Source organism: Capricornis sumatraensis, chromosome 22 (assembly GCF_032405125.1).
Source record: "Capricornis sumatraensis isolate serow.1 chromosome 22, serow.2, whole genome shotgun sequence".
In the NCBI taxonomy this organism is placed as follows: domain Eukaryota; kingdom Metazoa; phylum Chordata; class Mammalia; order Artiodactyla; family Bovidae; genus Capricornis; species Capricornis sumatraensis.
In genome coordinates this window covers 18269647-18294441 of record NC_091090.1, presented here as the reverse complement: position 1 = coordinate 18294441, position 24795 = coordinate 18269647, and the positions used below count along the sequence as shown (strand labels likewise).

The 24795-nt window shown below is 41.8% G+C and overlaps 1 protein-coding gene across 1 annotated transcript in view; it reads left to right on the top strand.

Moving 5' to 3' along the window:
• KIF6 (kinesin family member 6) overlaps positions 1 to 24795 on the top strand; it is a 437260-nt gene that overhangs the window by 183041 nt on the left and 229424 nt on the right. The window contains exon 10 of the mRNA XM_068961022.1: positions 4841 to 4944. Coding sequence (XP_068817123.1) covers positions 4841 to 4944 — 104 coding nt within the window. The remainder of the gene's footprint in view (positions 1 to 4840; positions 4945 to 24795) is intronic.

Sequence of the window (24795 nt, the reverse complement as noted above, 5' to 3'; positions counted from 1 at the left end):
GAATGAGAAAGACAGGAGTGGGCTTATTAGCCTGAAGAAAAAAATTATTTCATAACTAAAGAAAACTAAACATATTAGACATTTGAGGTTTTTCCCTTCAAATTTGGCTGCAGAGACTTTTCTTTGAAGGAACTTGAGGAATTTGAAGAAAGATGTACATTATCATGTGTTTGATGTAGGTCTGTGAGAGATTTAATGAAACGAGAAATCAGGAGTCAAAAGCTAATAGCTGATAATTAAACAAATGTTGAGGTCTTCCTGGCGCAGAATAATCTGGTAATTGACAAGTGTTGTTTCCTGATCTCCTGTATAATTGCTTCTAAAAACTGGCACTACTGTTCTTTATTTGATGTACAAAGCTTTTCTGAAACACAAGTGACAATTGAAAAATTGTGTTCAAAACCACCCAAAACACAACTGGATGGGAAAAACAAACACCAGATTTAGGGGAGTGGTAGTGGGAAACTCATTTAGGGAAAGCTCTACAGGGGTAAGGGCTTCCCAAGAGCCTGCAGTGTTTTATTTCTTAAGCTAAGGCTTCAGCAATATGTGAACCGTGAACTTCCTGGTGTTCAAGCTGGTTTTAGAAAAGGCAGAGGAACCAGAGATCAAATTGCCAACAACCACTGGATCATGGAAAAAGCAAGAGAGTTCCAGAAAAACATGTATTTCTGCTTTATTGACTATCCAAAGCCTTTGACTGTGTGGATCACAATAAACTGTGGAAAATTCTGAAAGAGATGGGAATACCAGACCACCTGACCTGCCTCCTAAGAAATGTGTACGCAGGTCAGGAAGCAACAGTTAGAACTGGACATGGAACGACAGACTGGTTCCAAATAGGAAAAGGAGTACGTCAAGGCTGTATATTGTCACCCTGCTTATTTAACTTCTATGCAGAGTACATCATGAGAAACGCTGGGCTGGAGGAAGCACAAGCTGGGAATCAAGATTGCCGGGAGAAATATCAATAACCTCAGATATGCAGATGATACCACCCTTATGGCAGAAAGTGAAGAGGAGCTAAAAAGCCTCTTGATGAAAGTGAAAGAGGAGAGTTAAAAAGTTGGCTTAAAGCTCAGAAAACTAAGTTCATGGCATCTGGTCCCATCACTTCATGGGAAATAGATGGGGAAACAGTGGAAACAGCAGCTGACTTTATTTTTCTGGGCTCCAAAATCACTGAAGATGATGATTGTAGCCACGAAATTAAAAGACGCTTACTCTTTGGAAGGAAAGTTATGACCAACCTAGACAGCATATTCAAAAGCAAAGACATTACTTTGCCAACAAAGGTCCATCTAGTCAAGGCTATGGTTTTTCCAGTGGTCATGTATGGATGTGAGAGTTGGACTGTGAAGAAGGCTGAGCACTGAAGAATTGATGCTTTTGAACTGTGGTGTTGGAGAAGACTCTTGAGAGTCCCTTGGATCCTGGATGCTCATTGGAAGGACTGATGTTGAAGCTGCAACTCCAATACTTTGGCCACCTGATGCGAAGAGCTGACTCATTTGAAAAGACTCTGATGCTGGGAAAGATTGAGGGCAGGAGGAGAAGGGGACGATGGAGGATGAGATGGTTGGATGGCATCACCGACACAATGAGCATGGGTTTGGGCGGACTCCGGGAGTTGGTGATGGACAGGGAGGCCTGGTGTGCTACGGTTCATGGGGTCGCCAAGAGTGAGACCCAACTGAGCGACTAAACTGAGCTGAAGTAGTCAGTACCTGAATGTTCACTTAAGCTTAGAAGTAGGGACAAGGTATTATTTATACCTCTCTGTTTATCTGAAGTAGTTCCTACTAAAAGGTAAAATCACATGAATTAAAGTGACTCATCACTTTCACAGTTTAAAAGAAAAAAATTATATCATCACATCATTAGCTACAGAAAAAAAAAATTGATAACATTAAACGTTCATCCATAGTTTGAAAAGGCTCATCAAACTATGAATATAAGTGAACATCCTTAGAGTGATTAAAGGTATCAATCGAAAACTACAGCAAACATTTTAAAAGTGAAATGTTAAAAGGAATATGACAAGAATGTCTTAAGCACTGTACTTGGAGTTTCTAGCTAGGAAAGAAACAATTTTTTGTTTTAATTTATGAGGATTTGGAAGGAATATTGGTCCTTACTTGTGGACTATTTGATTGCTCATCTAGAACACCCAGTAGTGGGACTCGCCTGGTGGTCCAGTGGTTAAGAATCTGCCTACCAATGAAGGAGACAAGGTTCAATCCCTGGTCTTGTGGAAGGAAGATTCCACATGTTGAGGGGCAGTCAAGCCTGTGCACCACAGCTACTCAGTCCATGCGCCCGAGAGCCTGTGCTCTGCAAGGGGAAGCCACCACAGTGACAAGGAGAGGCTGCTCTCCCCTTGCACACCCCAAGGAGAGAGTGGCCACCGCTTGCCACAACTAGAGAAAAGCCCGTGTGCAGCAATGGAGACCCAGTGAAGCCAGGAAGAAAAAGCACATCCCAGTGTTCGATAACAAACAAATGATAGCCAAAATAATGTTCAGAAAAGCATCTGTTATGTAATCCATAAAGATGAATTGCCTTCCTATACATCAAAAGCCAGTAATTAGAAAATGCAATTTTATAAAAATTTCATTTATAGTAGCAACAAAAACTTTAAAATTCTAGGGACAAAATCTAATTAAAGATATAGGAGGTATTTGTGGAGAAAACTATAAATCCGTATTGAAAGGAGTCAATGGAAAGCCACACCACGTTTGTGGACGTCATGATCCATTATGTTATGTTGTTTAGTCACTAAGTTGTGTCCAGCTCTTGCGACCCCACTGACATGTAGCCCACCAGGCTGCTCTGTCCATGGGATCTTCTGGGCAAAAAATCCTGGAGTGGGTTGTCATTTCCTTCTCCAGGAGATCTTCCCAATCCAGGGATCAAACCTGCATCTCCTGCATCGATAGGCAGATCCTTTACCACTGAGCCACCTGGGAAGCCCAGCGATTCGTTAGTATTACTTTAATCTCTTATCAAATTAACCTTTTACTCAAATTTATTTGCAGTTGTAATTTGAGGAGAGCCTTTGATAGAATTTTACAAGCCAAGTCTAAAATTTATATGAAAGAGCATATGATCAAGAATAGCCAAGTCTATTTTAGAAGAGAACAGGATGGAAAGGGTTTGTTCTATCTAGATGCCAAAATTTCTTAAGATACAGTAATTAAAACAGAGTGGTATTACCATGCGTATAGTCAAGTAGACAAATGTTTTTAACCAATAGCCCAGTAAAAGACAAGTCTTATGTGTGGAAATACATAACAGAATTGTAACAGCAAATCTTGCATGGTTAACCATAAAAAAATTTAAAATTAGATCCATATCTTATACTTCCTATAAAGTAAAATCAACCTAAATGTAAAAAGCAAAACTTCAATAGAAACTTATAGAGAAATACGGGCTTCCCAGGTGGCACAGGGGTAAAGACTCCACCTGCAGGAGACACAAAAGACTCGGGTTCGATTCCTGGGTCGGGAAGATTCCCTGGAGGAGGAAATGGTAACCCCCTCCAGTATTACTGCCTGGAAAATTCCATGGACAGAGGAACCTGGAGGGCTACAGTCCACAGCATTGCAGAGTCAGACATGTACTGTGCATGCGCATACACTATAGGAAAATATTGCTATGGCTTTAGGTAAAATCGATGTTCTCAAAGAAAACAAAGCAATCCAACTCATAACAAAATAAATTGATAATGAAATTGCATTGAAATTTAAAACTTTTGTTTCACAGAAAGACCACCACAAAGTAGAAAACATGACATAGATTGGGAGAAAATACAGGCATTGCGTAAAACTTACAAAGGGTTCACATCCTGAATATATAAAGATGCTTCAAAATCCATAAGGAAAAGAAAAACAGTTCAACTGAAACATGGGCAAGATGGTGAATAAGAAATCCACAGAAGAGGAAACTCAAAACAGTCAACATACATTTACAAAGATGATCATCAACCTCACCAATAATTATGAAAACACAGATTAGAACTAGAAAAGAGACCATTGTACACCTACCAAACTGGCAAAATTAGTCTCTGGCAATACTACATACATCGTGACAAAAATGTGGGGGAGCAGAAACTTACATATATAGTTGATGAGAATATAAATTTATACAACTATTTTGAAGAGCAGTTTAGCAATATATAATAAAGGGAAGCTGCACTTCCTCTGCAAGTGCGCTACAGATAAACTTGGATGTGCCCAGAGATTTATAGTGCTCACCACAACACTGTTCGTAATAGCAAAGGTAAAATTCCAATGTCCTTAATGTCCCGGAGATGTAAATACATCTATCGTGATGTAGTCCTTTATTGAAATGCCATATATCCATGAAAATTCATGAACTAGAACCACACGAAACAATATAAATAATCTCCAAATGTAGTGTGAGGAAGAAAAACCAAGTTGCAGTTACGTGCAGTGTAATAGCATTTACATTCCGTGTAAGGCGTGCAAAATAATATATCTCATTTACAGGCATACCTATCCCTATGGAGTAAGTATTTAAAACATGCAGGGAAATGCTACCCACTAAATGCAGGATCGCAGTCACCCAAGGATGGACAGAAGGAAACAGGAGTAAGGGCCTCCAGGTTCCATCAGTAATGTTTTATTTGTTAAGAAAAATTCTAGAACTATTTTGACCGAATGATAAGATTTTTAGCAAAGCGAGGTGGTAAGTACAAGAGTGCCTTTGATATCCTTCTCTGTACATTTTTGTTCATAATTTTAAAAGATGTGTGTTCTCTGTCACATAGTCCCCTCAGTGAGGAGCTGACATTTATGCTCCCGCCTTGCCATTTCAGATGATTATACGCCTACAAAAGGAAATCCAGGAACTCAAGGATGAGCTGGCCATTGTCACTGGGGAGCAGAGGACAGAGGCGCTCACAGAAGCAGAGCTCCTTCAGTAAGCCTGTAGACTTTTTCTTTAACAGTGCAAGATTGTGTTAACTTCTGTGTTGGCTCTAATGTTATGAATTCACCTCAAAGCGCGAAGGTCTCCTGGGACAGTCTGAAATTGCGTGTAGGCGCCAGGGAAGAGTGGCGGCTTTCCATGAAAAGCTGCATAAGGCTGGCAGTGTTTTTGCCGCCTCAGCTTTGAGGAAGAAAAGAACAGAGCGTGGAGAGAATGGGAGTATCCTTCTCATGCCAGCTGAAGAAAAAGGATCGTGTGATAGTCACACAACTTTTAAACGTATCCGCCACACACTCTGTGAGCTGTGGATCTCAGATCTGAAAGGAATTCCAGAAACGTCCTTTGTATTAAACAGCATCTTGCTGCAAGCACCAATTTATCCCATGCCAAAGTAAGCTCTCTCCTTTAATAAATAGATGGCCCATATATTACAGTTCAAACACTCGAAATGGGAATGAAAGCAGGTATTCAGGACTTCATACAAGTGCGGCATTTCTCAGAGCCTTTAGACTTGCAGCCATATGGCATGCCAAGGGCACAGCATGGCTCGAGTTCTTGCTCTGATCACGAGCCACCACGGCAGGCTCTCTTGTTGCTTCTGTGCTGTTTATTAAGCATTTGTGAAGTGATAACAATGGACTGGGCTTAGCAGGCAGTGGTACTATTTCAGAGTAACAAGCTGCACAAGCTTTTTCTGAAGGTTTACTGTCATTTCGCATGACCCTTTCTCAACAGAGAAAATGGTAACTAACAGGCAGTGGAAGTATTTTCTTTAAACAACTTTGTGGCTGCCCCTGAATGCAGGGCTAAAGTTTGAGAAGCCTTAAGCAGAGTTTCTGATATACGCCAAGCCTTCCTCCTCTGGGATAGCATTTCCTCATTTTAGAACGCTGTGTTTAATAATGTGATAGGCCCCTAAGGCTTTCCTTACAAAACTGCTTCATGACATATATGAGATTAAGGTGAAATATACTGCCAGAATTCACATTTTAAAGAATTTCATGTCACTCCTTGAAATAACCTGGAATAGCTTAGATACTGAGAAACCCCAGTTTCAAATTCCTTCATTCTGGTGCTCCCAGCCCTGCAAAGAAAGGGCTTCTTCTTGTTGTTGTTTAGCTGCTATGTCATGTCCGACTCCTTGCGACGCTATGGACTGTAGCCCACCAGGCTCCTCTGTCCGTGGGATTCTCCAGGCAAGAACACTGGAGTGGGTTGCCATGCCATTCCTGCAGGGATCTTCCTGACCCAGGGATTGAACCTGCATCTCCTGCTTGCCAGGTGGATTCTTTACCACTGAGCCGCCTGGGAAGCCATGAAGAAAGGGCTTACCCAATATTATTTTTGAAGGTGCCTCTTCAGAGTTTTGATCTTCAAATCAGGATCCAGTCAGGAAAACAAAAGCATTCTAGGCCTCTCAACAGCAGGAATTAAATATAGGAAATTTGTCATACAGGAGGTGGTATTATGGGGCGCTACAGCAACCCAGAGATCAGAGCAGCAGGAGGAGGTCCTTCACCTGGGACTGGAGGGACATCAGTAGAAGGTTGTGTTACCGAAGCTGGAACCTGGTGCGGGCGAGCAGAAGCTGCACAAGCTGAGTGCTGCCTGTCGGGACGGAAGCTGGGGCCTCGGAAGCGCCCTGGGCGCTATGGAGGCATCATCCCACAGGGGGCCCTTGCTTCTCCCTCATCTCCCCTTCTAGCTTCCACCAGTGCCTCCCACTGGCTGAACTTACCCAGAGCCAGTTGTTAAAAGAGCCAACCAGTGTGATGTAGTCACACAAAGGAAAAGTGGGAAATTGTATCTAAGAGCAAACAGGGAAATGACCCACGTGTCAAATAAGCAGCAGTGTTTTCTCTAGTTCCTGTGTGCTCTGTGTTGCTCAGAAGGCTCAGTTTAAGGTAAGACTCTGCAGGTGGTGGTTCAAGATGTCAGAATGAGTAAGCATATGCCGCAGGTTCCCTCCACATTGGGTGGATGATAGAACTGATGGAAGAAACATCTGAGTCTCCAGCTATACCCAAGAATAAGAAGTAGGTTTCACAGGGGTCTAGACAGGAGGAAGGGATCAAGAAGTTATGGTGCAGCACCACCAAGGCCCGATGTCTAGAAATGGTGGCCCGCTGGAGCAGGAGAGGGCTGGAAAGAGCCCTAAGGGTTTGCAGAGCTCCTGGAATGGGAGGACTTTGTTCCTGTGAACCCCCCGAGTTCTCCTTCTTCCCTTTATCCCCTGGTATTTAGGTCAGTATTCCCAGGAAATAGGTAAGTGCCCCAGGTAACTGATGATGCCCGGGACAGAGAGGGACTGTATAGGCTCTGGAGACAGCTACTGCCTCCAGCTCTGCTCATTTCGTCACTGAAAGCAGCAAGGAGCACAGGTACCCACCGCCGCTTCAGTCCCTCATCCAAGACTGGCTGCCCAGGCGGAGAGCTCGGAGTCTAGGAAATGCGAGCTCACAGTTGGGAGTGACTAGCAATATGAGGACCGCCAGCATGGAGAAAGACAGGAACAAGCGTTTACAGCGCGGAGGCCTCAAGAACGCAGCAAGAGGCGTGGTTGCTGGCATTCCATCCACGAAGCAACAGCAAGACCGAGAGATCTTGAAAAAGTGTACTTGCTGCCATTAAGAACTTGATGATGGCTGAAGAGCAGAATGAAAACACAGAGGGCAAATCAGTGAGCCAGGAAGGCGGGAGCTAAGGGATCATTCCAGAATGTAAGCTAAAGGTAAAGATTTAGAAAGTTTAAACCAAAGAACCATGGAGGATAGCCCTAGATTTACCAGTATCAACAACAGTGAGTTTCCAAAGAAGAAATAGAGAGAATGCAAGAATAGAGAAATAGAGAGACTTTCTTCCAAAGAAGAAATAGAGAGTGCCAACAGTTAAAGAAATAAAACCTATTTTTTTTAACTAAAAAAAAAAAGGACATAAGACTCCAGAACAAGAGTTATCATATGCTAAGTAGTGCAATAATACTGTAGAAAAATTTTAGAACTTCAACATATTGAACATAATCCTAGAAGTTGTTAGAGAAGAAAAGTATTAACAAGCAAAAATCTGATTTAGTGAAGACTTCTCATTAACAGCTCTGTAAATAGGAACTTCTAGTACTGAAACAAAACAAAACAAAAAGGGGCTGTGGATGGAGATTTCTGTATCTAGCCTACTATCCAAAGGTGAAGGTGGCCATTTTTCAGACATACAAACTTTCAGACAGGAAATTTCCCATGGTACATCCTCTCTTAAACAGACCACCACAGACTCTCCTTTCACAAGAAGAAAAATTCTATAAAGCATAAGAAACGATAATAAGCAAAGTAAGTTATACCTTCTCTATGATATTTAATATCATATTATATTTACTTTACATCTTTCACTAACTTGCCATTTATTACGTAAACAGATGTTTCTATTTAAAAGTTATTGACAACAAGCAAATTCTCACAATTCTCCTCTCACAGGAGTTTGGGGGCTGAATCGTGAGAAATAAAATTGTGACAACAGGTTTAAAATACTGACACACTGTTAGATCTTGGATTGGCTTTCTTTGATCCACGGATAACGAATACACATGTCAGCTGGAACAGTTTCTGCACAGACAGTATGTAAGGTTGCTGTTAGTTTGTCTGGGCAGTTGATTCGCTCCTTCACTCATTCAACATTTCTTATTCATCCAGTACTCACAGAAATCTACTGTAGGCCCTGAAAGGAACACCAAGATGAACAAAACCTGGATCCCGCTCTCAGTGGGTTCACAATTTAGTGGCATCGACAGACACAAGCATGAGTAATTATGGTGCAATGTATAAGTGTTGTGTGGAGATATATGAATAAACCAGGAGACTGCAGCGATAGTAAGGATTAATTTTGAGCTCAGGCATAGTGTGTGCTCATTCGTGTTCGACTCTTTGTGACCCCATGGATTGTAGACCACCAGACTCCTCTGTCCATGGGATTCTCCAGGCCCGAAGACTGGAGCAGGTTGCCATTTCCTCCTCGAGGGGATCTTCCCCACCCAGGGATCAAACCCGTGTCTCTTGCGTCTCCTGCACTGGCAGGCGAATCTTTTACCACAGCGCCACCTGGGAATCATGTAAAATCAATTCATGTGCAAGTAAGTAAACGTCGGCAATTCGCAATGAAGTCCCTTCTCTGGGTCAAGATAAGTGTACTGTATATAGCATTGCGTCTCTTTAATGATTTCTGATAAGCAGTTGGGGAGAACACATGTTGCAGACTGCATCCACCCTGCCAAAACCAAAGCACAGTTTCAGAGCAATCCAGTAACTTTGGGGCTTGTTCATGCTGACAGTGAGGATTATTCAGATTATGTGGCTTTGTGTTACTGTTTTTGCTATACTGTTGTTGCAGTTCCATTTTGGCCTGATTAGCTAGATCAATATTGGTATAGCTTAAAATTCATCAGGTTTCAGAGCTCTTTATTATGTTAAAGTAAAAGAAGGAAATTAAAATCTGCTTGTAATGTGCTGCTGTTTAATATCATTGGTGCGTCTATGTCTTCTGCCACCCTGGACACTTGCTCAGGAATGTGAATCAGCTTCAGCCCTCTCATTGTGCCCAGGCTCCCTGGTGGTGACGGTGGGAGGGGAATGGTGGTGTGGGGGACAAGAAGGGACCCACAGAGCAGCAGGGCAGAGTGGCAGGAATGTGCTAGCCTCATCTGCTTCTCTGTCCTGCTGATCCCTGGGCTTATGTTGACTGGAATGTCATGAGGACATTCCTATCAGGGATTCTGTGAAGGACATCAGAAAGCAGATATGTATTGGATAATATCTTCTGTGTAGCATGCATTGGACAGTTTGGAGATGTCTATTAATTCCTAGCCCTACCAAATTTTTGAACTCTTTCCCAGAATTTCGGTTCTCAATGTAAATATTTGTTGCATTGACTTGGATGCTCCAACTGAAGAGGATTTCAGATGTCAGCCTCCAGTTATCGGGATATTTTTAGTTTACGTCTTTTTTTTCTTTGCCTGTGTAAATTTGAAAAGAGACAGCTGGATGAAGTCTGTGTAGCCAAGTTAATGTTTATGCAAAACTTCTTGGGTGAAGATTTGATTCTGATTGATTTTCTAAACACATACCTCTTTCTTCCTTTGGGTTTTTTTCTAAAGCCTTTAGGCCTCTGGCTAGGATGGAAGCCTCATTTCCTGGCCCAAATCTAAATGAGTAGAATATTTTCTGTATAGCGACATTTTCTTTCTGAGATGCAACTGAATTGGATCTCTTGGGCTCAAGTTTCTCAAAATAAATGTACAAACATCTTGATCCTTTGCTTTTCTTCCCCCCCCCCAACTTTATTGAGGTATAATTGACATATAACATTATGTAAGTTAAAAGAGTACAGTGTGATGATTTAATATATTAATAGGTATATATATTGTGAAACAAAGACCACGATAAGGTTAGTCAATATCCCCATCACCTCACGTAGTTATCTTTCTGTTTCTGTACCTTCGACATCTACCCTGTAGGCAATTTGCAAGTATACGGTGCAGTATTGTGGAGTGTAGTCACCTGGAGTATCTCAGGTCCTCAGAATGTATTCATCTTATAACTGGAATTTTGTACCCTTTGGCTAATGTCTCCTTGCTTCCCCTGCCCTCCAGCCTCTGGCAACCACTGGTGTATTTTCTGAGTTTACTTTTTTTATTTTGTACAAATAAGTGAGTTCTTACAGTATTTGTCTTTCTCTGACTTACTTCCTTTAGCTAGTTTTTGCAGATCAGTTAATCCTACGGCCTGAATGTAGTGAGTACCTACTAGATGCTCATCATATTAATAGGTGTTTGAGGGAGTTCAGGAATATAGGATACAGAAAATAATTTCTAGGAGTTACAGTTTTATTGGGGAAATAAGATATAAGCACACATACACACATTTATACGCACGTGTGTGTGTGTAATATATATATATATATAGGGCTTCCCTAGTGGCTCAATGGTAAAGAATCTGCCTGCAATGCAGGAGACACAGGAGACACCAGTTTGATCCCTGGGTTGGAAAGATCCCCTGGAGGAGGGCATGGCAACCCACTCCGGTATTCTCGCCTGGAGAATCTCACGGACAGAGGGGCCTTGTGGGCTACAGTCCATAGGCTTGCAGAGTTGGACGGCACTGAGATGACTGAGCACAGCATATGTATAAAGCAGAGAATACAGGGGCTGTTAGTGGAAAGAACAAATGGACACTGAGCATTGTAAAGCCTTAATTACACTTTAATTCTACTCATTAGTTTTTTAATGACTCCTTTATATGTAAATACTATCTTATGACTAAATGCTATTTATGTACACTTTCAGTTCCATGTTTTTAAATCTAATATCAGTTTATTATACATGATTTAATATATTATTTGCTTACAACCTATGATAATGGAAAGCTAAATAGTTACATAGAGATTAAAAAGTGGGAGTGCAGGTATCATTCCCTGAGCAAGTTAAATCTGAAAGGATGTCATGAGGGAGAAGATGCCACCCTAAGATGAAGGGGTCTGGGTACACAAAGTTGCCTGGAAGGAGTGAGCACAGTGTGTGTGTGTGTGTGTGTGTGTGTTGGGGGTCAGGGTGGCAGGGGTTGCCAAGGTCACTGGTAGGGGAGGAACCTGTGAAAAGGAATAAGAGGGAGTTATTAAGGGTGATTGACATAGTCTATATCATGGTTGTCATGGTGGTTATAAAAGTATACACATTTGTCAAAAGTCATAGTTCAGGTCAGTTTAGTCGCTCAGTCGTGTCCGACTCTTTGCGACCCCATGAATCACAGCACACCAGGCCTCCCGGTCCATCACCAACTCCCGGAGTTCACTCAAACTCACGTCCATCAAGTCAGTGATGCCATCCAGCCATCTCATCCTCTGTTGTCCCCTTCTCCTCCTGCCCCCAATCCCTCCCAGCATCAGAGTCTTTTCCAATGAGTAAACTCTTCGCATGAGGTGGCCAAAGTACTGGACAAAGCTAGTGGAAGTGATGGAATTCCAGTTGAGCTATTTCAAATCCTGAAAGATGATGCTGTGAAAGTGCTGCACTCAGTATGCCAGCAAATTTGGAAAACTCAGCAGTGGCCACAGGACTGGAAAAGGTCAGTTTTAATTCTAATCCCAAAGAAAGGCAATGCCAAAGAATGCTCAAACTACCGCACAATTGCACTCATCTCACATGCTAGTAAAGTAATGCTCAAAATTCCCCAAGCCAGGCTTCAGCAATACGTGAACCATGAACTTCCAGATGTTCAGGCTGGTTTTAGAAAAGGCAGAGGAACCAGAGATCAAATTCCCAACAACCACTGGATCATGGAAAAAGCAAGAGAGTTCCAGAAAAGTCATCGTAGTATGTATCTAAAAAGGGTAAACTTAAAACTTTACTGTCTGTAAATTTAACCTCAACTAACCTGACTTTTAAAAACCTGGAGACCTCTGTATGACAAAATATAAAATTAAAAGACCAGTCATTAAACAAACCAAAGCAAAATAAAACAAAACTGTACAGTGAGGGATTTTCTTTTTGGTAAAATTTTGCCATGGTTAAATAATAGCAACTTATCTTTGATGACAAGCCCCTCAAAGCACACAGACATATATTTTTACAGTTAATTACTACGTGTACAAGTTGAGGCATCTTCCTCACTTGCCTGTTCTGCTCCAAACCTGCACAGCACCCCACACCTCTCCCCAGCTTTCCCTCCTTCCTGTTCAGCAGAGAAGGTGTCCCCTCCAGAGGCAACCTCACCAACCATATTTGCAACCCCAATCCCTTCTATGATCTCAGGGCCCTCAACTCTCCTTCTGTTTTTTCTTTATCTGCAACTTCTCTCTTTTTATTGGACTCTTTACTAGACTGTTAATAGTATTCAGTTACAGTAGGCTCAGGTCTCCCATATTTGAAATGAAATGCTCCTCCTTGACCTTAACCCCAGCCCCCTCTCTATCTACTGTTGCTTTCATCTCCTTTAAGCTAAACCACTCCTGGAAGTTGCCTTCACTCCCAGTCTCCTTTCCCTTCCATCCCATTCACTCCTGTACACACTCCAGTGTGGCCTTTGCCCCACGGCACTGGTTACTGATGGATCTCAGTGTAGATCAATTGGATAGGCCTATAAATGGCAACCCACTCCAGTGTTCTTGCCTGGAGAATCCCAGGAAATGGGGAGCCTGGTAGGCTGCCGTCTATGGGGTCGCACAGAGTCGGACATGACTGAAGCTTCTTAGCAGCAGCAGCAGCAGCAGCGAGGCATGTGGTTCTCTGATCAGGGACTGAACTCACAGCCCCTGCATTTGGATGGCAGAGTCTTAACCCCTGGACCACCAGGGAAGTCCCTGCATTCAACATGATTGACCACTCTCTTCTCTTGTCTTCTCCTTAACTCCTGACTGCTCCTTGGCCTCTTGGGCCAGATTATCCTCCTTTCATGTGGACATTCCTCAAGCATTGTCCTAGGACCTCCTTTTCTTTTTCTTTGTACCTTTTCCTGGATGATTTCTTCAACACCCACACCTCAGTTGCCATCTAGATGCAACTAGATGATTCAACCCTGATGACTCATGTTTATTTTACTCATTCATATTTATTCTTCTCTGAATGCCTTACTCATTGATCACATTGCCCCACTGACAGCTGGTCCTGAACTCAACATGCCCAAACTGAATTCTCTTTTTAAAAAATTTATTTCTTTGGCCCACTTTTTGACTGGGTCATTTATTTGCAAAGAACAAAACAGACATTTCTCCAAAGAAGACATACAAATGGCTAACAAACACATGAAAAGATGCTCAGCATCACTCATTATCAGAGAAATGCAAATCAAAACCACCATGAGGTATCATTTCACACCAGTCAGAATGGCTGCTAACCAAAAGTCTACAAGCAATAAATGCTGGAGAGGGTGTGGAGAAAAGGGAACCCTCTTATACTGTTGGTGGGACTGCAAACTAGTACAGCCACTATGGAGAACAGTGTGGAGATTCCTTTAAAAACTGGAAATATAACTGCCATATTACCCAGCAATCCCACTGCTGAGCATACACACCGAAGAAACCAGAATTGAAAGAGACACATGTACCCCAATGTTCATCACAGCACTGTTTATAATAGCCAGGACATGGAAGCAACTTAGATGTCCATCAGCAGATGAATGGATAAGAAAGCTGTGGTACATATACACAATGAAATATTACTCAGCCATTAAAAAGAATACATTTGAATTAGTTCTAATGAGGTGGATGAAACCAGAGCCTATTATACAGGGTGAAGTAAGCCAGAAAGAAAAACACCAGTACAGTATGCTGCTGCTGCTAAGTCGCTTCAGTCATGTCCAACTCTGTGTGACCCCGTAAACAGCAGCCCACCAGGCTCCCCCGTCCCTGGGATTCTCAAGGCAAGAACACTGGAGTAGGTTGCCATTTCCTTCTCCAATGCATGAAAGTGAAAGGTGAAAGTGAAGTCGCTCAGTCGTGTCCGACTCTTAGCGACCCCATGGACTGCAGCCTACCAGGCTCCTCTGTCCATGGTATTTTCCAGCAAGAGTACTGCACTGGGGTGCCATTGCCTTCTCCAACCAATACAGTATACTAATGCATATATATGGAATTTAGAAAGATGGCAACGATAACCCTTATGCGAGACAGCAAAAGAGACACAGATGTATGGAACAGTCTTTTGGACTCTGTGGGAGAGGGCAAAGGCGGGATGATTTGGGAGAATGGCATTGAAACATGTAAATTATCATATGTGAAACGAATTGCCAGTCCAGGTTCGATGCATGATACAGGATGCTCGGGGCACTGGGATGACCCAGAGGGATAGATGGGATGGGGAGGGAGCTGAGAGAGGATGGGGAACACATGTATACCCATGGTGGATTCATGTCAATGTATGGCAAAACCAATACAATATTGTAAAGTAAACAAATAAATAAAACTGGAAAAAATTGATTTATGTATCTGTTTTTGGCCGCATTGGGTCTTCATTGCTGCTCACAGTCTTTCCCTAGTTGCAACAAGCAGAGGCTACCTTCTAGCTGCAGTGCGTGGACTTCTCACTGAGGAGGCTTCTCTTTTTGCGGAACACAGGCTCTCGAGTGTGCAGGCATCGGTAGCTGCACTACATGGGTTTAGTTGCCCTGTGGCGTGCGGAATCTTCCTGGACCAGGGGTCGATCCCATGTCCCCTGCACTGGTGGATTCTTAACTGCTGAACTGCCAGAAGTGCCCTGAACTGAATTCTTCTTCATCTTTCTCCAGACCTTGTCTCTGGCCCTAGATCCCCATCAATCAACGTCTCTACAAGCCCTACAGTTGCCAAGGCCAGAAACGTAGAGGTTTCCTGTGATTCTATTCATTTTCTCACCTCCAGATCCAGCCAGTTTGGAACTCCTGTTGACTCTATCCTCAAAATACATCTTGAATTGGACCACTTCACACCACCCCGACTTATGCTGTCCTTGCAAACCTCTGTCTGCTTTTTCCTCCTACTAAAATAGTGTCATAATAGGTTGTTCTAAATCTTGTTCTGTGAAGCCTGAATACTCTTTTTTAAAAGGACTATTCTTACCATTTCACTCTTCTTAAAACTCCTCAGTGACTTCTGACTTCCTGTTGTTCCTGGGAAAACACCAGAATCCTGCATGTGGCCTACAAGAGTCTGCCTGGTCTGACCCTTTTCTGTGTTTTCAACCACATTTCACATTCCTCTCCCCTTCGTTGCCTTTACTTTGACAACACTGACCTTTCAGTGTTTAATTTCATCCTGTCTTCCACCCTGGGGACGTTGTACAGGCAGTTGGTGCTGACTTCTGCCTGGGGTGACATGTGCATGGGGGCACGTACACGCATGCTTGCACACAAATACACATGTATCTTGTTTAGTTTGCTCTGCTTATCCCTCAAGCGTTAGTCGCTCAGTCATGTCCGACTCTCTGTGACCCCACAGACTGTAGCCTACAAGGCTCCTCTGTCCATGAGATACTCCAGGCAAGAATACTGGAGTGGATTGCCATTTCCTTCTCCAGGCGATCTTCCTGACCCAGGGATCAAACCTGGGTCTCCTGCATTGCAGGCAGATTCTTTACTGTATGAGCTACAGGGAAGTCCCAGGGCTAGGAAAGTCATGCCAAAGGCTTATCACAGATTTCACCTAACAGATGTAGGTGAATTCCTGCCTTCTCAAGGTCTCAAAAGTTCCTTGCGATTTCTGTACCTGTTAGTGATGTAACCTTCTTAACTTATCTGATAAAGTTTCTGAAAACCTGAACGTTTCCAGTCTCTGGAGGGGTCAAACTCTATCCTTCAAACCTCAACTTATCCTTCAAACCTCAGTTTAAATTATTCTTCCACAGAGGCATCTTCTCTGACCCGGTGCCCCAACTCAACATGACTGTGCTGCACCTTTTCGTATCTGCAGTGCTTTTCCTTCGGAGTACTTATCTCTTTACAATCACGTACGTGTGGTATTGTTTGGGTGTTATCTGTGTTCCCTCCATGTGGAAAGGCCTTTGAGGGCAGGAGCAATGTCTGCTCTAAATGAATGAATACATCAATGCTATGTGCCAGCCTGGATGGGAAGGGGGTTTAGGGCACAGTGGATTCATGTATATGTATGGCTGAGTCCTTTCACTGTGCACCTGAAACTATCACAGCATTGGTTGTTAATCAGCTATACCCCAATACAAAATAACAAGTTGAAAGTTTGAAAAAAAAACTTAAAAAAAAATGAATGTACACAGCACCTTTCTTTGTGTCATTTTGTAACACACAATCAAAGAACATGCAGTGAATATTAATATAGCAAAGATTATGCATAACTACATTAAATCCACAAGGGGAAAAACTTGAGAGGTCTTTGACTGGCTCATGGTCACATGATCACACAATTTAAGATATTGAGCAATGGAAATCCACTTGTGCAAGCAAGTGTTACCCGAAGGAAATGGTGCCCTAGTTTGAGGGACATTTTACCAAACAGGAAATGACTTGAGGCCCTGGCGAGGGCAGTCTTCATGCCTGCTCTTTAGAAGTCCCCAGATTCTTCTTTGCTCTACTCACTCTCCTGTTGGGGAATAATCCCATCCTTCCAGGCTGAAACACTCTGTAAAGCTGGGAGCTATGCTGGAATTGACCCTTGGGCCCTTAAACCATGTGCAACATGGAAGGAAGGACCTCACCTTTCCTCCTTGGGGCTTTGCTTGATATTTGGAAATTTTTATCTGATAGTATTTCTTTTAATACAATTAAATAAGACTAATACATTTTTTAAATTGGAGTATAATTGTTCTACAATGATGTGTTAGTTTCTGCTGTACAATGAAGTGAAAATCAGCTATATATATGCATATATCCCCTCCTTCTTGGACCTCCCTCCCTCTCATCCCTCTCCTCTAGGTCATTACAGAGCATGGAGCTGAGCTCTCTGTGCTATAAATATAGTTTAAAACCAAATACATTGTGTTATCTTCCCCACAAACAAAAAAAATTGTTTCAAAAGGGTATATCTGTATTAATAAAAGCTTCATTGATGTCCAAGCCTCTATTTCAATGCAAATAAATACACCTAAAGGAAGTCTTAAAGTCCCATTCTCACACCAAATAAATCTCACTTTGAAATAAGATTAATTTTTACCTTTATTCATTCTCTCTAGTGAATAAACACTGATTGAATATGGTTAATACCATGTCAGGCACTCAGACAAACCAAAGAGTCCTGCAGGAGGCTGGCCATTGGAGAAAGCGGGACAGATGACCAGACATATGTGCTTGGTGATGGTGCCGAACTGCTGTAATAAACATCCCGGTCCAAGATAGGGAGGGTGAGTGTTTTGGGAAGGGCAGAGGACCAGGGAGGAAAGACTTGAAAGAGGAAGTGACTTACAGGAAACCCATCAGTGCTTTCATCCTTTTAAAGTAAGCATTTAAAGGTGACTTCAGAAGCCATTTCCACCATGTTTAACTTGCAGTTCAACTCTTTTTATTAGACTAGTCTAATAAAAGTTTCATTGGGCTCAGTTTCTCAATACGTTTGAGCTGGATTAGAACCATAAAACAGATTTCAACTACAGGTATAGTGGTTCTCTTGAACCTAAAAATTGATAACTTGTTCCCAAAGGCATGGGACAGAATAATTAAAATCAAGATTATCCCATATAATTTGAAATATGTCATCATCATCATCATAAATCGTGTCCTGTGACCCTCAGACTGTTTATGAAATGAAAAGCAAGCAGAAAAAAAAATAAATGATACCCTACAGTATTTGAGTTAATACAGTCCAAGGGAGAATTAGATACCAAACTAGACTTTTAGGGAGAATCTCTTGTCAGTACTTAACCCTGGATCAATAATACTTTATTCCTTTAATATTCGGCTTATTGTCACTGGCCTCGAAAATGATTTTATTTGTCAAACCACTGTTAAGAATTTTTTTAATTAAAAAAGTAAGTTTCAGGTGTAAAGCATTGTAATTCAACATTTGTATGGACTATAACGTGCTCACCAGCACACGCCTAGGTACCAGCCATCACTGTCCAGTTGACTCCCTTCACCCATTTCATCCCCTGCAACACCTTCCTCCTCTGGTAATCACTAATCTGATCTCCGTATCAATGAGGTTTTCTTTGTTTCATTTTGTATGTTTGTTGTTTGTTTGTTTTTTAGATTCTGTGTATGAGTGAAAGGATTTGGTAGTTGTCTTTCTCTGGCTGACTTATTGTCCTTAGCATAATACCATCAAGGTCCGTTCATGTTGTCAGGAATGTCAGGATTCCATTCCTTTTTATGGCTGAATAGCATTCCATTAGGTACATGTTGCACATCTTCTTTATCCGTTCATCCATCGATGGACACTTAGGTTATTTCCCTTATCTTAGCTGCCGTAAATAATGCTGCAGTGAACATAGGTGTGCATATATCTTTTCCAACTTTCATTTTCTTCAGATAAATATCAAGAAGTGGAATAGCTGGATCATCTGATAGTTCTATTCTTAATTTTTTGAGGACTCTCCATGCTGTTTTTCATAGTGATTGTCCCAATTTGCAGTCCTACCAACAGTGTATGAGAGTTCCCTTTTCTCCACATCCTTTCCAACATTTGTTAGTCTTCGTCTTTTCAATAATAGTCATTGTAACAGGGGTAAGATGACATGTCATTGTGGTTTTGACTTGCGTTTCCCTAACCATTAGTGATGTTGGACATCTTTTCATGTTTGTTGGCCATCTGTGTGTCTGTTTTGGAAAAATATCTATTCAGATCCTCTGCTAATGTTTTAATCAGGTTTTGTTGTTGAGTTGAATGGCTTCTCTACATATTTGGGATATGTGATTACTGGATATATGATTCGCAAATATCTTCTCCCATTCAGTGGTTTACCTTTTTGTTTTGATGGTTTCCTTCATTGTGCAGAAGCTTTTGAGTTTGATGTAGTCTCATTTGTTTCTTTTTGCTGTTGTTTCCCTTGCCTTTAGAGTCAGATCAAAAAAAAAAAAAAGTGGCTAAAACTGATATTAATGAGGTTTCTGCCTATGTTTCCTGATAGGAATTTTATGGTTTCAGGTCTTACACTTAAGTCTTTAATGCATTTTGAATTAATTTTTGGGTACCAGTGTAAGACATTGGTCTAGTTTCATTCTTTTGCATATGACTGTCCAATTTTCCCAACATCATTTATTGAGAAGATTTTCTCCATTATATGTTCTTTGTTCCTTCATCATAAGTTAATTGTCCGTATATGTGTGACTTTCGATTCTGTTCCATTGATCTGTGTGACTATATTTGTGCCAGTACCATACTGTTTTGATTACTATAAATTTGTGTGTAATTAGAAATCCGAGTGATTTTATTTGTCAAACAACTGTTAAAAATATGCTTCGAAATCATGACTTATGCTATAAAAGTTCTGTAACATGATGAGCTATCCTGATTGTTCTTCCACTGTGCAGAGAGGAACGGGTGGATTTCAGGAAACTATGTTCCTTAAGGGTTAAAGGAGGAGGGCATGGTAACCCACTCCAGTATTCTTGCCTGGAGAATCCCCATGGACAAAGGAGCCTGGCGGGCTACAGTCCATGGGGTCTCAAAGAGTCAGGCACAACTGATTCAACCGAGCACATATGCAAGGGTGAAAGAGATAGAGACAGGGATTGAGACAGGGAGAGTGAGAGGGACAGAGACAGACATAGAGAGGAGGCTGGAGAGACAGAGTGAACAGGGAGAGTGAGAGGGACAGAGACAGACATAGAGAGGAGGCTGGAGAGACAGGGTGAGAAGCTTATACCAGAATCTGAGCGATCTCTTGATTAAAGATATGACTGAATGCTGTCTTATATCAAGTTGCTCATTGAAAAATGAAAAATCTCAAGAAAGCTTGTACCTAATTTCTCATTAATTTCTCATTATTATGGATGAAACTGTCCCACTGAGAGTGATGCTGCTTACCTGTGACTATCCAGAACCTCTTTCCAGGGCCCAGTAACCTCACCAGACCTGGCCCCTGGCAACCTCTACAGCTTCAAACCCTCCCAAGCCCCTGCTTGTTACCATCCCTCCCCTGAAATAGTTTTCCTCCCTTACCTCACTATTCAAATGTTACATTATCAGAAAGACCTTCCCATGCCACAGTGTCTAAAATGCATCTTCCCCTACCATGCTTTACCCAATCAAGATTGCTGGGAGAAATATCAATAACCTCAGATATGCAGATGGCACCACCCTTATGGCAGAAAGTGAAGAGGAGCTAAAAAGCCTCTTGATGAAAGTGAAAGAGAGTGAAAAAGTTGGCTTAAAGCTCAACATTCAGAAAATGAAGATCATGGCATCTGGTCCCATCACTCCATGGGAAATAGATGGGGAGATAGTGGAAACAGTGTCAGACTTTATTTTTTTGGGCTCCAAAATCACTGTAGATGGTGACTGTAGCCATGAAATTAAAAGATGCTTACTCCTCGGAAGAAAAGTTATGACCACCTAGATAGTATATTCAAAAGCAGAGACATTACTTTGCCGACTAAGGTCCGTCTAGTCAAGGCTATGGTTTTTCCAGTGGTCATGTATGGATGTGAGAGTTGGACTGTGAAGAAGGCTGAGCGCCGAAGAATTGATGCTTTTGAAATGTGGTGTTGAGAAGACTCTTGAGAGTCCCTTGGACTGCAAGGAGATCCAGCCAGTCCATTCTGAAGGAGATCAACCCTGGGATTTCTTTGGAAGGAATGATGCTAAAGCTGAAACTTCAGTACTTTGGCCACCTCATGTGAAGAGTTGACTCATTGGAAAAGACTCTGATGCTGGGAGGGATTGGGGGCAGGAGGAGAAGGGGACGACCGAGGATGAGATGGCTGGATGGCATCACCGGCTCGATGGACGTGAGTCTGAGTGAACTCCGGGAGTTGGTGATGGACAGGGAGGCCTGGTGTGCTGCGATTCATGGGGTCGCAAAGAGTCGGACACGACTGAGCGACTGAACTGAACTGAACTGAACTGAACTGATGCTGAGTTATTTTTCTTCATAGCAGCAACATCACATTTAATGTGTCATTTTCCTTTGTCTGTCTGTCTCTACTTCATAAGGACTGGGACTTCATCTGTGTTGTTTTTTTAACTATGTAACTGGCCCATGGTAGATCCTCCATAAGTATTTGTTGAATGATTTGGTGAACATTCCATCAGGGCCTTGATTTCCTCTCACACTTCTTTCTTGAGCCATTCATTTTCCATCTTCAGGGTCTCTACTCAGAGGTGCCTGGGTTTTTGGTGTGAACAAGGATCCTCAGAACCAGTCTCTGTGGGCAGTAAGCACTTCCTGACATTTAGATTCAACACGCACTGGTTTGGTATCCGGTGGCTTTCATCTTGTCAGTGTGAATGATGCAGGAATTATCTGCAATATTCAGAATCTTGCTCACAGCTATTTTCTGAACTTTATCCAGAGTTGTCAACCAAAATAAGGCAGAGAAAATTTATTTGAAAGAACTGAGAGTCAAGAGACTTGATTTCTAATCTTGAGTCTCCTCCTCATCAAAGGAGATGTATTATCTTAAATGACCCCCCTAACTCAATTTTCTAATCTTTGCTAATGTGACCTTGGGCAAATTATATCATCTATTGGGTTGGCCAAAAAGTTGCTTTGGTTTTTAAGTAAAAATAAAAGACACATTTTTCATGATCACCAAGAACTTTATTGAACAACATAGTCGCTGTTTTGTTCCCCTACCTACTACCATTTTTCAGGCAACTTCATAATTCCATCTTTCCAAAACTTTATATCTTTTTAAGCAAAGAACCATTGCAGTTGCCTTTTACAGCCTTCCAGGGAACTGATTTTTTTTTTTCCTTGAAGAGAATTTTGTAAAGATCAAAATAAATGCAAATCCAAAGGTACAATGTCTGGTGAAAGCAGTCGATGTTCAGAACTTCCCAGCCAAGCTGTAACAGTTTTTGCCTGGTCTTCAAAAGATCCCCTGGAGAAGGAAATGGCAACCCACTCCAGTATTCTTGCCTGGAGAATCCCATGGACAGAGGAGCCTGGTGGGCTACAGTCCACAGGGTCGCAAGAGTTGGACACGACTGAGTGACTTCACTTTCAAAAACGTGTAGTCTTGTGTTATCCTAATGGAAGTTTATGCATTTTCTGTTGACTAATTCTGGGCAGTTTTCATCAAGTGCTGCTTTCAGTTGATCTAATTTGAAGCAGTGCTTGTTGGAATGAATCCTTTGGTTTTCTGGAAGGGGCTTATAATACAGGACTCCCTTCCAATCCCATCATACACACCATGTCACCTTCTTTGGATGAAGACCAGCCATTGGTGTGGTTGGTGGTGATTCATTCGCTTGCCCCTTTATCTTTTCTGTTCCACATTATTATACAGTATCCACTTTTCATCACATATCCCAATTTGTTTTAAAAACAGACATCTTTATTATGTTCCAGTAGAGAATCACATTCAGAAATACAGTCAAGAAGGTTTTTTTTCACGTATGTGGAACCCAAGCATCAAAGCAATGAACATAACCGAGCTGGTACAAATAATTTTCAAAGCTTGATTTGGAGATTTTTGAGTGTCAGCTATTGCTTGCATGATATAACGCTGATTGTTCTCAATGTCTTGATTTGACTGCTATCAACTTCAGCTGGTTGGCCTGACAATGGAGCACCATCCAGCAAGAAATCTCCAGTGTGAAACCTCACCAACCACTTTTGACATGTTCCGTCAGTCACAGCACCTTCTCCATACACTGCAGAGGTCTTTTATTTTATTTTATTTGCATTTCATTGTGTCTTTTTGTTGTTGTTGCTTTTTGTTGTTCAATCACTAAGTTGTGTTAGACTCTTTGCAACCCTATGGAATGTAGCAAGCCAGGCTTCCCTGTCCTTCACTATCTCCCAGAGTTTGTTCAACTCATGTCTGTTGAGTCAGTGATGCTATCTAACCATCTCATCCTTTTCCACCCTCTTCTCCTTTGGCCCTCAATCCCTCCCAGCATCAAGGTCTTTTCCAGTGAGTCAGCTCTTCACATCAGGTGGCCAAACTATTGGAGCTTCAGCTTCAGCATCAGTCCTTCCAATGAATATTCAGGGTTGATTTACTTTCGGATGGACTGGTTTGATTTCCTTTGCAGTCCAAAGTCAAGAGTCTTCTCCCACACAACAATTCAAAAGCATCACTTCTTCAGTACTCAACCTTCTTAATGATCCAACTCTCACATCCCTACATGACTACTGGAAAAACCATAGCTTTGACATTACAGATCTTTGTTGGTAAAGTGATGTCTCTGCTTTTTAATATGCTCTCTAGGTTTGTCATAGCTTTCCTTCCAAGGACCAAGGGTCTTTTAATTTCATGGGTGTAGTCACCATCCACAGTGATTTTGAAGCCCAAGAAAATAAAATCTGTCACTGCCTCCACTTTTCCCCATCTATTTGCCATGAAGTGATGAAGCCACATGCCATGATCTTCATTTTTTGAATATTGAGTTTTAAGCCAACTTTTTCATTCTCCTCTTTCACCTTCATCAGGGGGCTGTTTAGTTCCTCTTCACTTTCTGCTGTTAGAGTGGTATCATCTGCATATCTGAGACTGTTGATATTTCTCCCAGCAATCTTGGTTCCAGTTTGTGATTCATCCAGACCAGCATTTCTCATGATGTACTCTGCATAAAAGTTAAATAAGCAGGGTGACAATATACAGTTTTGTCATACTCCTTTCCCAATTTTAAACCAGTCAGTTGTTCCATGAATGGTTCTAACTTTTGCTTCTTGACCCACATACAGGTTTCTCAGGAGACAGGTAAGGTACTCTGATATTCCCAACTGTTTAAGAATTTTCCACAGTTTGTTGTGATCCACACAGTCAAAGGCTTTCATGTAGTCAATAAAGCAGAAATAGATGTTTTTCTAGAATTCCCTTGCTTTCTCTGTGATCCATTGGATGTTGGCAATTTGATCTTTGGTTCCTCTGCTTTTACTAAACCCAGTCTGTACATCTGGATATTCTCAGTTAACATACTGCTAAAGCCTAGCTTAAAGGATTTTGAGCATAATCTTACTAGTATGAGAAATGAGCATGATTGTCTGATAGTTTGAACATTCTTTGGCATTGCCTTTCTTTGGGATTAGAATGAAAACTGAGCATTTCCAGTCCCGTGGCCACTACTAACTTTTCCAAGTTTGTTGAAATATAGTGTGCAGCACTTTAGCAGCAGCATCTTTTAGGATTTTAAATAGCTCAGCTGGAATTCAATACCTCCACTAGCTCTGTTTGTAGTAATATTTCATAGGGCCCACTTCACACTCCAGGGTGTCTGGCTCTAGGTGAGTGACCACAGCATCATGGTTATCCC